We start from the raw sequence: 14,893 nt of genomic DNA, 5'->3' as shown, positions 1-14,893 counted from the left end.
TGGGTGACTAAAGATATAGGGTTGAAGTGGATTTAGACGGCATATAAGTAAATTTTTGGTGTGTAGATAGAAATACCTCTCAATATCTTAGGGTGTGTTTGATTGCATAGAGTGAAAAAAATATATTTTTTAATTTTTTTAGAAAATCAAAATCACCTCTCCCCAATTAATTTTCTTTATTTTTGTGAAAAATATGACACTTTTGTAGTTAGATAAAAAAATAAAATTTATAAAAAAAGGTTATCAATTAAACACCCAAAATTAGAATTTGACTGAATTTTTTTTTCTTCTTCATATTTTTCATGTCAACCAAACACACCTTTACTGTCCCTTACCTGGAATATCTTACCAATTTGGAAGTCAAATGTCATGTAAACATGTATATTGGGCAATTAAATTATATTATTAATTTTTAAATTTTGTACTTAGTAATATAAATTATTTATCGTATTTTAATTTTTGTTAGTACAATCATTAAACTTTGATTTTTATTATAATTTATTTTTTTTATCAAATTTTGTAAATGGAAACCAACTTGGTATATTTAATATAACTCCAAAAATTATGTGATTGTAGGGTTAGTTTTAATTTTAATATATATTAATATATATTATATTAATTTTTGTTAATAGAATTTAATCAAAAATTAAAAAAGATACTATATTATAATAAAATTAAAATTTAATTAGTAGTTATAATAAAAATATATTTTTTATAATTTATTTCTTTTCACACAAAAAGACACTTTACCTTAGAGAGGGAAAAAAAAAAAAACCTTGTGCTCACATTTTCTTGCTTTGGTTAATAGAGAGATGAGAACTTATGTGGAGATAAAGTCTTAAATTTTTCAATATAATTAAATTTTCTAATATCATGAATAATTATTGCACGATACCAATAATATCATATAAGATAAGATCTCAACCATATTCCATAAGCCAAATTCATCTTCATTCCTTACCTCAAAATTTCATAATTATTAGGACACTAAATAAAAGTTATAGGTACAAATTATCTAACAGATTGAATATTTATTCTCTTATATATATTTAAATATTAAATAAATTTTTAAAATATTTTTTAAAGAGTTTTTCTCTTTAACTTAGATGGATATTTTAATTGTCATGATATTTAACTTCTAATTATTTTAACTATTATCCAACTCAAGTCACAATTTGTCGACGTTCGATTTCAGTCGACCGTGATTCGTTTTGGACCGCAGTGAGGAACTCCAAAATATCAAGAAGAAGAAAATAACCCAAACAAATAGTCTTCTTACCTCAAGTGATTGGACCGGTCTATCGGATCGAGTCTGACCCATGCGAGGTGATACGAGAAATATATATAACATAATTATTACTGAACATATTATCTTTTAACTTAGTAAGACTTGATGTACTGACTATTTAAGACATTTAAGATGATATCATCAATATTTTTATTTTTAAAATAGATGATTATAAGACTTTAGTCAAAAATTTTGATCGAATCAAAAAGTCAATTGGTCAAAATGATCATTCTACCTTATGGTTGCAATAGTCACGGCAACCAATATAAGAAAAAAGTTATCACCTTGACCAACTATTTTATTTAGTCAAAAATTTTAACACTCACATGAACATTCTTTTGTAAATTATATAATGAACAATCATTTGGTACACTAAACTCAAATTTAAATTTTAAAATTTATCTGAAGTCTTTATTTATTTTAAGTAAAGATGATGAAAAATATTATACTCATAAATAAATTTAACAAACAATTCTAAAAAATTGACATGCGATACCTAAATTCATAATAAAATTATTAATAAATGTACTCATTATTATAAAGTATTATTATTATATTAAAGCAAGACCCTAAAGTAAGTCTCGAAAGCCGCGGCTGTTGTTGGACTGTGCAGGCAGGCAGGCGGGCAGGGTCATGATGGGTGCGCACGTTGGAAGAAAACCTCTTTGATCCACGTGAGTGGACGTTTTCTAGGCGCAGAAGTGCGCATTGCCCCAAACACAAAGCGTCACGTGCAAACGTTCCGTGCCATCCATCATCCATGCTTAGACTTTTGACTTGAAAACCAAAATAAAAAACGTGCGCCCACAACACGACGCCTTCCGTCCACCTTTCCTTCCCTTCCCTTTCCTCACGTCTCTTCCACGCCTCCAATAAGCTAATAAAGTTTTCATTTCTTTTAAGTGGCTCCCTCGTATATTAATATATTATATTAATATAAATTTACAATACATTAATATCTAATTTAATGTGTGATAAAAATATTACATTACGTGTGCCCAATAACATAACGTTTATTTGATGCGAATAAAATGAGAGAGGGGATATGTGTCCTATCCTCTTCTCTCTCCTCATGATCACATCGGACAAACCCAACATGAATAGAAAAACAAATATCTAGTGTGAATTTTTTTTTTTAATTTTAAAATATACTTTATATGTTACTTTGTTTAAAAAGACAATAATTGAGTTACGATACATATTATGTATTTTTATTTTGCAAATGTTATTTACATTTATTGTAGTGTGATTTTGTCGCATTGCAATAAGTGTGGTTAACAAAATTTAAAATAAGAATAACAATATTTAAAGTTAATTAAACTTAAAACCTTTTAAATCACGAGAAAACAAGAATAATATTATTACCGTCACATCAAAATTTTGTCTTGATTTTGAATTTGTCTAAAAAAACAACAAATGTTACTCATAAAAATGAGTTATCTTTTAAAATATTTTCTTACCATGAAGAACCCATAATCATACATTTCGAGTAGACATTAGATAGATGTTGGGTGCACACAATAACCCATAAACAAGCAAGCCAACCAATGGTTAAGGGACAGGTGGTTATGTCTTCAAAAATGTTTGACCCGTAATAGTCCGAATAAAAAGCATACACGCTTTGCCACTAGATCAAATTTTACTATTTTTATATTTTTATTTATTTGTATGTGTGTAACATGGACCACCTATATATATATATATATATGAGATGTTAAATCAAATAATAATCTATACTATTATACAAGTAAATAAAGCATTTTGATGTTATGAATTCACATTGATTAAGTGAATTCTCAAAATACTATTTATTTTTTATTTAAAAATTTAAATATAAAACTCACTCACCAAAATTTGACTAAATGACATTGTAAGTATAAAATATTTAATTTTACCATTTCATTAATTTTAATTTTCGTTTAAACTTTTCTTAAAAAAATAAAAATTAGATCATAATTACTCATTGCTATATAATAAATTTGTATTTAAAATATTTTATTTTTCTATTGAAAAAAAAAAAAGGAGGGAAAAGGGGGCGTGCTTTTGGGACTGGGTGGGAATTGTGGATGTGACGTGTCGGGTTGACGGAGATTTCATGAGACTTGGACCATCTCGCGACACGTACGTATTTTCATTTATTTATTAGCCTTCAAAACCTAATTGTCGGTTACAACTTTGGACCAACCCCGGCTTGTATTTTAGTCTACTCTACCTACAGACCCCTAAGTCTAATACGTAACCTTATTCAACTTAATATTTTGATATTTACAAAATTATATATATATATATGCATATTGTTATGTCATATGTAAAAGTCATTTAAAAGATAAAAAAAATCTAGAAGTTTGAAATAATTTTTTAAGCTAAAAGGGCATAATTTTTTCCTAATAGCGGGGTCTTGTACAACGCACAAATTGGATAACTTCGACATTTAAAAATTCTTTTGAAAGTCTTACGAAAAAAATAGACATTATTCGTAAAGAATTCTAATTCTCGAAATATCATGATAAATGTTATTCATAAGAATTTTAATTCTAATGAATTTTATAATGTCATATAGACATTATCCGTAACAATTTTAATTCTAGAAGACTTAAAAAAGCTCCACGCTCCTCTATAAATAAATATACCCTCACTTCAGAAAATGTGCATTTTTAATACTTGATTTTAATACGGCCATCAAGTAATCTTCATTGTCTTTAGGGTCTGTTTGATTACACATTTTTTTATTTGAAAAAAATGACTAATTTTCACCCAAATTCTAGATTTTGTAATGTTTGATTAACCAATTTTTTCATGAAAAATATTTTCTCATTTTGCCTCACGTGACTTTTTGTTCCCACTTTTGCTAGAATTCATTTTCCCATGGGGGACCTGGAATAGATTTTTCACGAAAATGGAAAATCAACCCAATGAGAGATGCAGAATAAGAGTGGCCAGCAATCGTGAGAAATAGGAGAAGTGCGACCGATAGTCTTGAGAATGACGAGAAGCTCGGCCGGTGGTCTAAGCGAGAGAAAAGGCGATCAAAAGAAAGGCAGCGCCCAAAGGGTGAACGACGATGGGGATAAGGGAAGCTCAATAACGACAGCGACCGATTGAGTGAGAGAGAATGGGCGAGTAAGAACGATGGCAGTTGCGGCCAGTGACAACGACGATGTCATCCTCAAGTTGTATGTATATTTGTGTATATATATTTGATTTTTTAAATATTTTATATAGTATATTTGATTTATTTTTAGACAATTCTTTAGAGTTCAATTAAGCCAATCAAACACCTTCAATTGATATTTTGTCTGAAATTTAATTCTAAATAATTCAATTATCTACAATTCATTTTATTTCCACTCAAATTCCACTCTCTTAGTGTTTGACTCAAGTATCGAAGTGTATTTCTAGAGATTTCTCTAATCGTTCTCTTTCTTAAAAGATTCTAGACGACTTAACAATAACATTTCTACTTTATAAATTTATTAATACGTTCGATCAACAACATATGTATATAATAATGTTTCATATTATTATACATTATATAAAATAAAATAGTGACACCAACAGATACCATAAATTGGCCCATATATTCTAAAAAGAGCAAACAAGCAATTAATGAGAGAAGCAGTGGGTGCCAATTGCCTAATCATAAATTGCAGCGTGATATTTGTAGGGGTTGCAGCCATTTATAAGGATAGATGATGGAGCTTGTCTTGTCTGAAATCTAAATAAGACAGATCAAACATCTTGTATCATATGATGTGTTCTAATGGAACAACATGGCCAGCCCCCCATGCTTTATGGTCCCAATGACCTCAACATTCATGCCATGCGGCAGGAAGGGAGGGAGGATAAGGCCTAACCCATATAACCTATATCTATGTATATATAACCTGTATACATTTATATATAAACCAGCAATTGGATAAGACCCTGTTTGGAGATGTGAATACGTAAACAAATAATAACTTGGTTTTGGCATCATGTTTGAACAAGTCAGTCCAAGCAACATCCGGGTAGCAAATGAGCCAAGCATGAGAGTGACATATATTGTGTTGAATTCCAGTGTCCTTTCTTGGCTGGGAAGCTGAACCACAGCCCAAGAGGGCCAATCCTCTTCTTCTTCTTCTTCTTTGATGCTTTATTGATTGATTCTCCAAAACACACACACACACACACATTTATATATATATATATATATGTGATCCAAGTCTTCTTCTACTTCACCAACCAAATCAATTAAAGATTAAAGCATGGAAGAGAAAGGGGCTTTGCTTGCTCCCTCATCTTGCCATTTTTGTGGGGGTAGTAGTAATTTTACTTCAAATAATAAGTTCTTTGTTTGTCTTTTTTCTAATTAATAAATTAAGAAGAGTCGTATCGTCTTACATGATCTAAACTACAAATAGATAATTATTCTTTTTGATAAAAAAAAATGATATTTATTAGAGAACGATTACTCAAATAATACAACAATAATAGTTTCGTAAAATAGCATAGATTTTGTGAATTTTTAATAAATAAATATTACAAAAATATTTTTTATATACATATCGTATTTATATAATGTAACCCCAAAAACGAAAAAGACCCTTTACTTCTCCCTTTTCTTTTACTTGCATTCAAGTAAGAAATTAAATTGACATCATTATATAAAAAAAACAAGAAACGACCCTTTACTTGTCCCCCCTTCTTGCTCCTTGGGTAGTTGTTCACAAGTCAAGATCTTAAATTTGATGTCAAATTTTTCCATGGAAACCTAACCAATCAAGCAAGAAGAATAGAAGCTAAAAATGTGGAAAAGATGGACTTTCTTTCCCTCATTCCTTATCCCATCCAACTTCCTCAGTCACCATCTGACTGGGAAATTGGAGCATACCTCCAAATCTTTGACACCAATTTGATTCCCAAATAATACAAGAAATTGCTTTGTCATTCGCGTGCTTCCCGGCACAAGTTATCCTTGATAGACATTACATCTCAAGTGTGCATCTAATAAGTTTGCTACACACGAGTCGTTATTTAAAAATTTAGATCATTAAAAAATTATAAACTTCATTCTCAAACGAGATACTTGTGGTATCAAGATACCACTCTTTCATTTTTTTTTTTTATTAAAAATATAAGAAATAATTACTTAATTAGTTTCTATTATGCTACGGCAAGTGACAACTAACGATGGAGCATTCAAAAAATGTGGGGTTACCCATTTATCTTTGAGGGTAATCCATTATATATTCAATATGTGTTTTTTCTAACGATCAATAAAAAAGAGACACGTGTCTCCTTACATGATTCATATAAGAGAATGATGATAGTTCTTGATCCCTAAAAATTTTAGATGTTTAATAGTTTGTCTCTATCTTAAGTAATCTCGATAAAAAATTTCAATACCTAAATCTAAATATTTCAACCCGGCTTTGGTCTCTCGTGGGTGAGGGCATTTAGTTCACCTAAGCATAACCAATTTGATTAAGTTTCAAATTACAACTCAGAGGACTATTTTTAAAAATGATAAGAAGGTGATTAATTTTTAATTAATTTTTCCATTGAATAGAGTAATATGTGCGCTTTGTGATGAGTTATATTCACTACTGTCAACTGTCTCCTTTTAAATGGCAAAGGCAATGGCAACCGGCCGGCCGGCCGGCCATGCTAATCACTAATTAATAATAGGTGAATTAGGGCTTAGTTTATTTATTTATTTTTAATCTAAGGCGGTTGCATTATTGTGACGGTTATTAAACTAATTGTGTCTTAATTGTGCTTCTTTGAGTCAACTAATGGAGGCTCAACCGTCATTAATGAAACAACTAATGGGAATATTCTCCTTAAACCTACTCTAATCTTTCGCTCAATAATTTATAATCTCATAATTAAAAACCAGTTAAATGGGTAGTTTAGTAATTGACTTGAAAACATCCTATTTTATGGGTTTTACTTCTAGGTTTTAATTAACAATTAGGGACAGGCTCGCTACTTCATGAGTTTTTGGCAAGCTTTCGGGTGATTTAGATGACAAAATATCATATTTCTTAATTTATTTAAAATTTTTAATTGGGTTCAATTATCATTATTTTTTCTTGACTTAAAAAACATTTATATATTTTACTCAAAAAAATAAATATTTAGCAAAAAGAGAAATATATATTTGTGTTGCGCTCAGTTTGCCGAAAGATATATGACATAATGAGGTTAAGTAACAACAAATATAAATTATTTTTTAGATAATTTTATTAGTTAATTAAATGATTTCAAATACAATATATTTATTTAAAGGAATAGGTTTTGTTATTTAAAATATAACATAATTTCTTGAAGTAGCACAGATGATTTATCGCACATATTCAAGAGTTTGAAATATTACAAGATTATGAGTTCGAATCATCCTTAGTGTGAGATTACACTATCACTTGTGTCTATTCGAAAGCACGATTATCTAATTTTGACTCGTGATAAGCTTATCAATTCACATAAGATTATGGAACATGCGAATTATGGGTTTTAAAACACGCGAGATAAGTTCAACTTGAAGGCTATATGTTTAGAGTTTTTCATGTTAACAAAAAAGGTTTTGACACTTATTAAGGTAAATGCAATTAACACACATTTCTTTTTAGTATTCAAATGCTTTTATTGGTCAATAATATTAAAAACAAAGTATGTTAAATTATGTCGACACTTGTTAAGTTATATTTAATATTTTTGTTAGTTAATAATATATTAAGTGTTAATTAGTAAAACCCAAAATAAAATATAATAAATAGTGACAAAAGATACGAAATGTTGTGTCATATCTTGTAAATAGCATTAATAATAACATGAGAATCCCAATTTTTATAGTTTTTAAGAGCCATAGCCATAGATTTTCATGGTTCCAAGACAACATGCTGCACGGAAAATGTGTACTATTTTTCCCGGCATTGAAGGTACCCTTTCGTAGTACGGACACTGTTAGTGCCCTCAATTATGGAATAGGTTTTGTTCCCCACTTTTATAAATTTTAATACCCAATAATAATATTTGTTTAAACGTTTAACACAATTTAAAAGGTAAAATTACTAAACAGCCATCACGTGTTCTGTTCTTATCTCTTAAGTAATAAAGCAGGGAGCTGTCTTTCTCTCTAACTTAAATCTAATAGGAGATCTAATAGGAGACTACAAATTTAACTCTCCAATCTTAATTTTAAAACATATAAAACAAATTTAGAAGATTTACTATTATCTTAACCTAATAAGAGAAATTTTTCGTTAACCTTCATCTATCTGTCTACGTCCGGATTTGATCGATCGTGATTCGTTTTGTCCATTCTGAGAAATGAATGTGAAAAGGGAAAAAAGAAGACGCACGAAATCTAGTGATGAGACTGTATACCGACGTCGGTGAGGTTTCTTAGGTGACAGCATGGCGTTGATTGATCCCTCATTAATGTGAATGAGATTTGAGACAGGCGCATGAATACCCAGTAAAGGTTATAATAATATTGATGCAGGATGGTATGGGGTCAGGATGGGACTGTCATGGGCCAAAAAATGGGTCGAGAGAGAGACCAAATTGGGGCCCAGACGGCCCAGCTAAAATGATGCTTAGCCTATCATTATTCTGCGATCTTCACGCTCATGCGAGTTGATTAGTCAGTCTGCGAGCTGATAGCGTCGTTAAGAGCTTGAACTGAATGATCCCGCTGTCTGCGAACTGAGAGCGTTATTGAGAGCTCGCATGGTTCGCGATTCGAGCTCGAAGTTAGGTGTCGTGCAACCTGAAACTAACAACCTCAAGTTTTGGCTTGTTGGATCTCGGGTGATTGGGCCAGCCTACAAGGTCGAGTTCGGCCCATTTCATACGAACATAAAATACATATAACACTATCAATCTCAACAATTTCAAAAATAACACCATGTATCTTATCTTGTCTTGTCTTGCCTACCTCATATAAGAAGCGCGGCTCATTTTGTTATCTACATGTTAATTGTCGATACTCTCTATTGACTTGAGTATTGAAAGTTAAATTATAAAATTTAACCCCATCATCTTTTTTTTTACAAATATTTTCATCAAAACATATTTTGATGGGTAAATTTGTGTGATCTAAACGTAATGTATACCATATACTTAATATATTTTATTTTAAAAAATTTATATTCATAACTTAAATAATTTTACAACACTTCCATAATAGATAAATATGATATTAATGAAAGCAAAAGAATAAAAAATAATTATTATAATATTTAAATTATTTCAGTAGAAGACACTATGTTATTTATTCAATTTGTGTTACGAGATAAGAATATAAGTGGAAGACGCTATGTCATTTTTTCAAACAATGAATATTTCAAATATTTACTAATATTTTGTTATAAATTGATGTATCATATGCGAAAGTTCATTAAGAGACTAAAAAAGTCAAAAAGCTCAAAATAACTTTTGGGCTAAAAATATAAATTGCCCCTTAATTAGGGGTCTCGAATAAAATACAAACAGAATAGCTCTAATATCTGGAAATCTCTCAAAAAAATTCTACAAAAATAATAGATATTATTCATATAAATCATAATTTTAGTAGATATCGAAATATCACGATAAACATTATTCGTAAAAATTCTAATTTTAGTAAATATCGAAAAGACTCTATCCTCATCTATAAATATAAGACCCTTCATTAGAAAAAAAAAAAAATTGTCTCTATTATTGATTTCACTACGACATTCAAGTCTTCATTATTTGACTTAATTATCAGAGTGTTTGCATTGAAAATTTTCTATATTCTCTTTATTGTAGAGTCTAAATAAGTTGATGATGGTATTTTCAGTCAATAAATTAATTATTGTATTCGAGTAATAATATAAATAATTTTAAATGTTTAATTTTTTAACATTAAAATAAAATTTTGAGGAATAAGTATTACCATGGGCATGTGGTGCAATGAGAAAGGAAGGTTGGACATAAATTCCAGTAATTAGCGAGGAAACACTACGTACACGTGATTCCTTTTTTTCTTCTCATTCCAAACTTCCCAACTTTTTCGCTACTAACAGGCTCTCTTTATTTTTACTATTTTTATTATTATTTTAACCAACTCACTCTCCGAACGTTATGATAAAATAAAATAAGCCATCCCCCTAAGTTTTAAAGCCAGGCGGCTTAGCTTATTAATATATGTCATATGTTATGTCTCTTCCAAGATTAATTAACGTTATAATTGTAATTTACATTATCATATTAATTAATATATGATGATTTTAAATCTTAATCTCCATTGGGATGTGATCATTAATGTAATTTCCTTACGTTTCACGTGCGGCGTCCGCAACATCGGAGGGCCGGTCATAGGGGGGTCCAGCTACAACAGATTTACCCGAAAGCAGCCGCGTGGTATCCGATTGCCAGGCTGTGCCCGCTGACGTGTCAGCGTGTGGGCCCCGCATGACTTGCCCTGCTCCGCAAACGACGTCGGCTTAGGGCCCACAGTGTCCCCTGGGAGGCAAGCACTCAGCCCCCCCTCTTCAGATAATATTACAAAACTGGCCACGGCCCCCATCTAGCTTCATGCCTTCAATATTGCCTCCTCTTTGTCCCTGGGCCCCACCCTTATGTGGGTGCTGACGTAGACTCACTCGTCCAAACCCCTATATATACATCTCCATCCAACGCTCTGTCGTCACGCCATTCTTGATTCACCATTCACCGCTCTCTCGCTCTCTCTCTCTCCGTGACTCAGAATCTCTGATAACCGAACTGTTCTGTGCCTGCAATGGCTGTGGACTCTGTGTTATCGTCGCCGTTGGGGCCACCGGCGTGCGAGAAGGACGCGAAGGCGCTGTGGTTCATCGAGGAGATGACGAGAAATGCCGATTCTGTTCAGGAGAGGGTTTTGGAGGAGATACTGAGCCGGAACGCGGAGACCGAGTATCTCCGCCGCTTCAACCTCGCCGGAGCCACCGATCGGGAGACATTCAAATCCAAAATGCCGGTGGTCACTTACGACGATCTTCAGCCAGATATCCAGCGGATTGCCAATGGTGACCGTTCCGAGATCCTCTCCGCTCATCCTATCTCTGAATTCCTCACCAGGTAACTTGAATATGTATGAATGCAACAAGAAGTTTCAGAAATTGTACAAGTTAATTAGTAATTTGAGTTTTAATTAACTTGTAATTTGGATGTTTCTTCAGCTCTGGAACGTCAGCCGGCGAAAGGAAACTCATGCCGACGATTAAGGAAGAGCTCGTTCGTCGGCAGTTGCTGTATAGTCTTCTCATGCCTGTGATGAACCTGTGAGTATATGCTCGAACCAATAATCCATTTCAGCTTTCTTCAACTTTGTTGTCAAATTTAGATATTTTTCTCACAGATTTTTCTTTTGATTGTAACAGGTATGTCCCGGGCTTGGACAAAGGAAAGGGCCTTTATTTCTTGTTTGTGAAGGCAGAAACGAAGACCCCGGGCGGGCTTTTGGCCCGCCCCGTTCTGACAAGCTACTACAAAAGCGACCACTTTAAGACCCGACCCTACGACCCGTACAACGTGTACACGAGCCCGAACGAAGCAATCCTCTGCCCGGACTCATTCCAGAGCATGTACACGCAGATGCTCTGCGGCCTTCTGGACCGCCTCCAAGTCCTCCGAGTCGGCGCCGTGTTCGCCTCAGGCCTCCTCCGGGCCATCAGGTTCCTCCAGCTTAACTGGCCCCAACTCACTCAGGATATCCGAACCGGAACACTTAACCAGAAAGTCATCGACCCGTCACTCCGGGAATGCATGGGCCGGATAATTAAACCCGACCCGGAACTCGCGGACTTTCTCGTTGAAGAATGCTCGAAGGAGAACTGGGAAGGAATTATCGTAAGGATTTGGCCTAATACCAAGTACTTGGACGTGATCGTCACCGGAGCAATGGCTCAGTACATTCCGACACTAGACTATTACAGCTCCGGCTTGCCGCTGGCCTGCACCATGTATGCTTCGTCGGAGTGCTATTTCGGGCTCAATCTCAACCCCATGTGCAAACCGTCCAAAGTCTCTTACACCATCATGCCAAACATGGCTTACTTCGAGTTCCTCCCCCACGAGCCCAACACGGCCGGGTTGACCCGCGGGTCGCCTCCCAGACTCGTTGACCTCGCAGACGTGGAGGTCGGGAAAGAATACGAGCTCGTGATCACCACCTACGCCGGGCTGTGCCGCTACCGAGTCGGCGACATCCTCCGAGTCACAGGGTTCCACAACTCTGCCCCACAGTTCAGCTTCGTGAGGCGGAAGAACGTGCTGCTGAGCATCGACTCGGACAAGACCGACGAGGCCGAGTTGCAGAAGGCAGTGGACGAAGCGTCCAAGCTCCTGCGTGAGTTCAACTCTAGCGTGGTGGAATACACGAGTTACGCCGAGACGAAGAGCATTCCGGGCCACTACGTCATCTACTGGGAGCTGCTGGTGAAGGAACCGGCCAACTCGCCGGGCGACGAGGTGCTGAGTCGGTGCTGCCTGGCCATGGAGGAATCCCTGAACTCAGTGTACCGGCAAGGCCGAGTCGCCGATAACTCCATCGGGCCGCTGGAAATACGCGTGGTGAAGAGCGGAACGTTCGAGGAGCTGATGGATTACGCCATCTCGAGGGGCGCGTCCATCAACCAATACAAGGTGCCGAGGTGCGTTAGCTTTTCTCCGATCATGGAGCTTCTTGATTCCAGAGTGGTATCGGCGCATTTTAGCCCGTCGTTGCCCCACTGGACTCCAGAGCGACGCCGTTGACGGCCGCGACCTCAGAGACCGCCGCCGGAGATTATTCCTGCAGAAAAAAAAAAAATTGAACTTATAACTAATTTGCTTTTTCTTCTTCTTCTTCTTCTTCTTGTCTTTCTCTTCTTGTACGTCTTTGTACGTGATGTTGATTAGCTGTTAATTGTACTTAGATCACGAACACCTAGGCCTAGCCAGGATAATTAATTAATTTACCCGGTGCAGCTGTTAACCTGTAAAAAGGGCTGTGTGATGCCAGCCGTACGTCTCATTAACCTTTCAAGTTTGTAAATGACTTGTGGTGGTTCCAATAGCCAATAGGAATGTCGATAATTGCTAAAGAGACTTAGTCGGGTACCTAACACATCCAAATGACTTATTTTTATTAGGTAGCTTACAATTTAAACTTAACTTACAGAAACAAGTAACTGGACGAGGACATATATCCATTAAATATTTATCACTTGATAACGACAGTAACGTGGATCAATTAAAATATATTATTGAGCCAACCGACTACGAATAAAGGGATGCATCCATATCTAACCCGCCCTTTACACATTCTTATGTCCGAGACACTGCTTCTGGGGTTTAGCAACAGAAATATCGCAAGGGAAGTGAATGATGCATTAATAATAAAGTTGGCTCGTGTTGGGTTCATCATTCGGAAATATTAATGATGTCATTAACTGGCCACAAGATGTCCAGTGCCGAACCTGTGTTTTTGGGGCCACAAGATGTGAAAATGGGTCCCAATTGTATGGTACATTCAAAATTTATTTTTTTATAATAAAATATAAATAATAAATAAATATTTATATCATAAGAATGAAATTAATTTTTTTTAAATTATCAATTAAAAACTACCATAAATAACGAAATAAAATGAAGGATACTACCATAAACGAAACGAAACGAAACGAAATAAAGGAGCAACTAACCGTTGAGAATTGAAGCAGATATGAAGTTAGAGCATTTGAGAAGTAGATCTGAAAAATTGAATCTGGTGACCCAATCGACAATCGAGAGGCAACGAGCCACTAGCCACAACTCATAAGGGCGAGCGACGAAAGGCGATGGTGAGCCAGCGACCGAGCAGCGAGCCACCAGCCATGAGGGCGAGGCAAGTCAGTGAGGATGAGTGATCGTCGATCAAGCAACGAGAGGCGAGAAAGCGAGGGCGAAGGGTGAGGAGCAGCAAAAAGAGATAGAGGCAACGAGCTACCGGTGACGAAGCAACAGCGAGAGTGAGGCGCGACGAAACCAAAGAGATAGGGCTAGGGTAGCGAGCGAAAGAGAATGAGGGAGAAGGGTCGCGAGAAGGGGGTGGGCCGACGAAAAATACATAAGACCCTAAGTTGTTAAATTTTCATGGGCCCTTGAGTTGTGAAATTTGCATGGGTTAATTTCAATTTATGGGCCCCTAAATTGTGAAATTTTCATGGATCCTGAGGCAATCGCCTTATGGGCCTCATGGAAGGTCCGGCCCTGCCCATATCATCACGTTCATCGTACGGTTCTATGTCGGCCCAACCATTATATATCTCAATCAACCGACCCAAAAGCTCCACATGGCCTTAAACACCACGACTTAGAGAACACTCATAGATGAGGGGAAGTGCAGCGGATCTCGAAGCCAGGGCCAATTGACTAGCGAGGGGTTCGGTCCTGCTCTAGATGCATCCAATATATACCTAAGGACACGACGTGAATAACACATTAATGATCGGAATATTTTAAATAATTATTTATTACCTATAGTTTGTTGACTATTAATGCTGTAAGTGTTAAAATTATGTGTTTAAATAATAGTTTAGTACGTACAAAATGAATGCTTCTTGAGTTTTTTAAAAACAAATATGAATGTTTCTT

The 14,893-nt window shown here is 35.1% G+C and overlaps 1 protein-coding gene across 1 annotated transcript; it reads left to right on the top strand.

Annotated features, from left to right (window-relative positions):
- The first annotated feature begins 10,938 nt into the window (after positions 1-10,938).
- On the top strand, positions 10,939-13,123 carry LOC127802819 (probable indole-3-acetic acid-amido synthetase GH3.1). The gene is made up of 3 exons (XM_052338856.1): positions 10,939-11,356; positions 11,458-11,559; positions 11,659-13,123. The coding sequence occupies exons 1-3, from the start codon at positions 11,037-11,039 to the stop codon at positions 13,031-13,033; spliced, it is 1,797 nt and encodes a 598-aa protein (XP_052194816.1). The 5' UTR covers positions 10,939-11,036; the 3' UTR covers positions 13,034-13,123.
- Positions 13,124-14,893: the final 1,770 nt, after the last annotated feature.

Source organism: Diospyros lotus, chromosome 5 (assembly GCF_014633365.1).
Source record: "Diospyros lotus cultivar Yz01 chromosome 5, ASM1463336v1, whole genome shotgun sequence".
Classification (NCBI taxonomy): Eukaryota; Viridiplantae; Streptophyta; class Magnoliopsida; order Ericales; family Ebenaceae; genus Diospyros; species Diospyros lotus.
The sequence above is the reverse complement of the archived record's forward strand: the minus strand, read 5'-3'. Positions and strand labels throughout refer to the sequence as shown.

Bases quoted from the DNA above. Each gene is read 5' to 3' on its own strand.
- LOC127802819 (XM_052338856.1), top strand. From the start codon at position 11,037: ATGGCTGTGGACTCTGTGTTATCGTCGCCGTTGGGGCCACCGGCGTGC. The intron at 11,357-11,457 runs GTAACTTGAATA...ATGTTTCTTCAG, and splicing joins ATCTCTGAATTCCTCACCAG to CTCTGGAACGTCAGCCGGCG. The intron at 11,560-11,658 runs GTGAGTATATGC...TGATTGTAACAG, and splicing joins CTCATGCCTGTGATGAACCT to GTATGTCCCGGGCTTGGACA.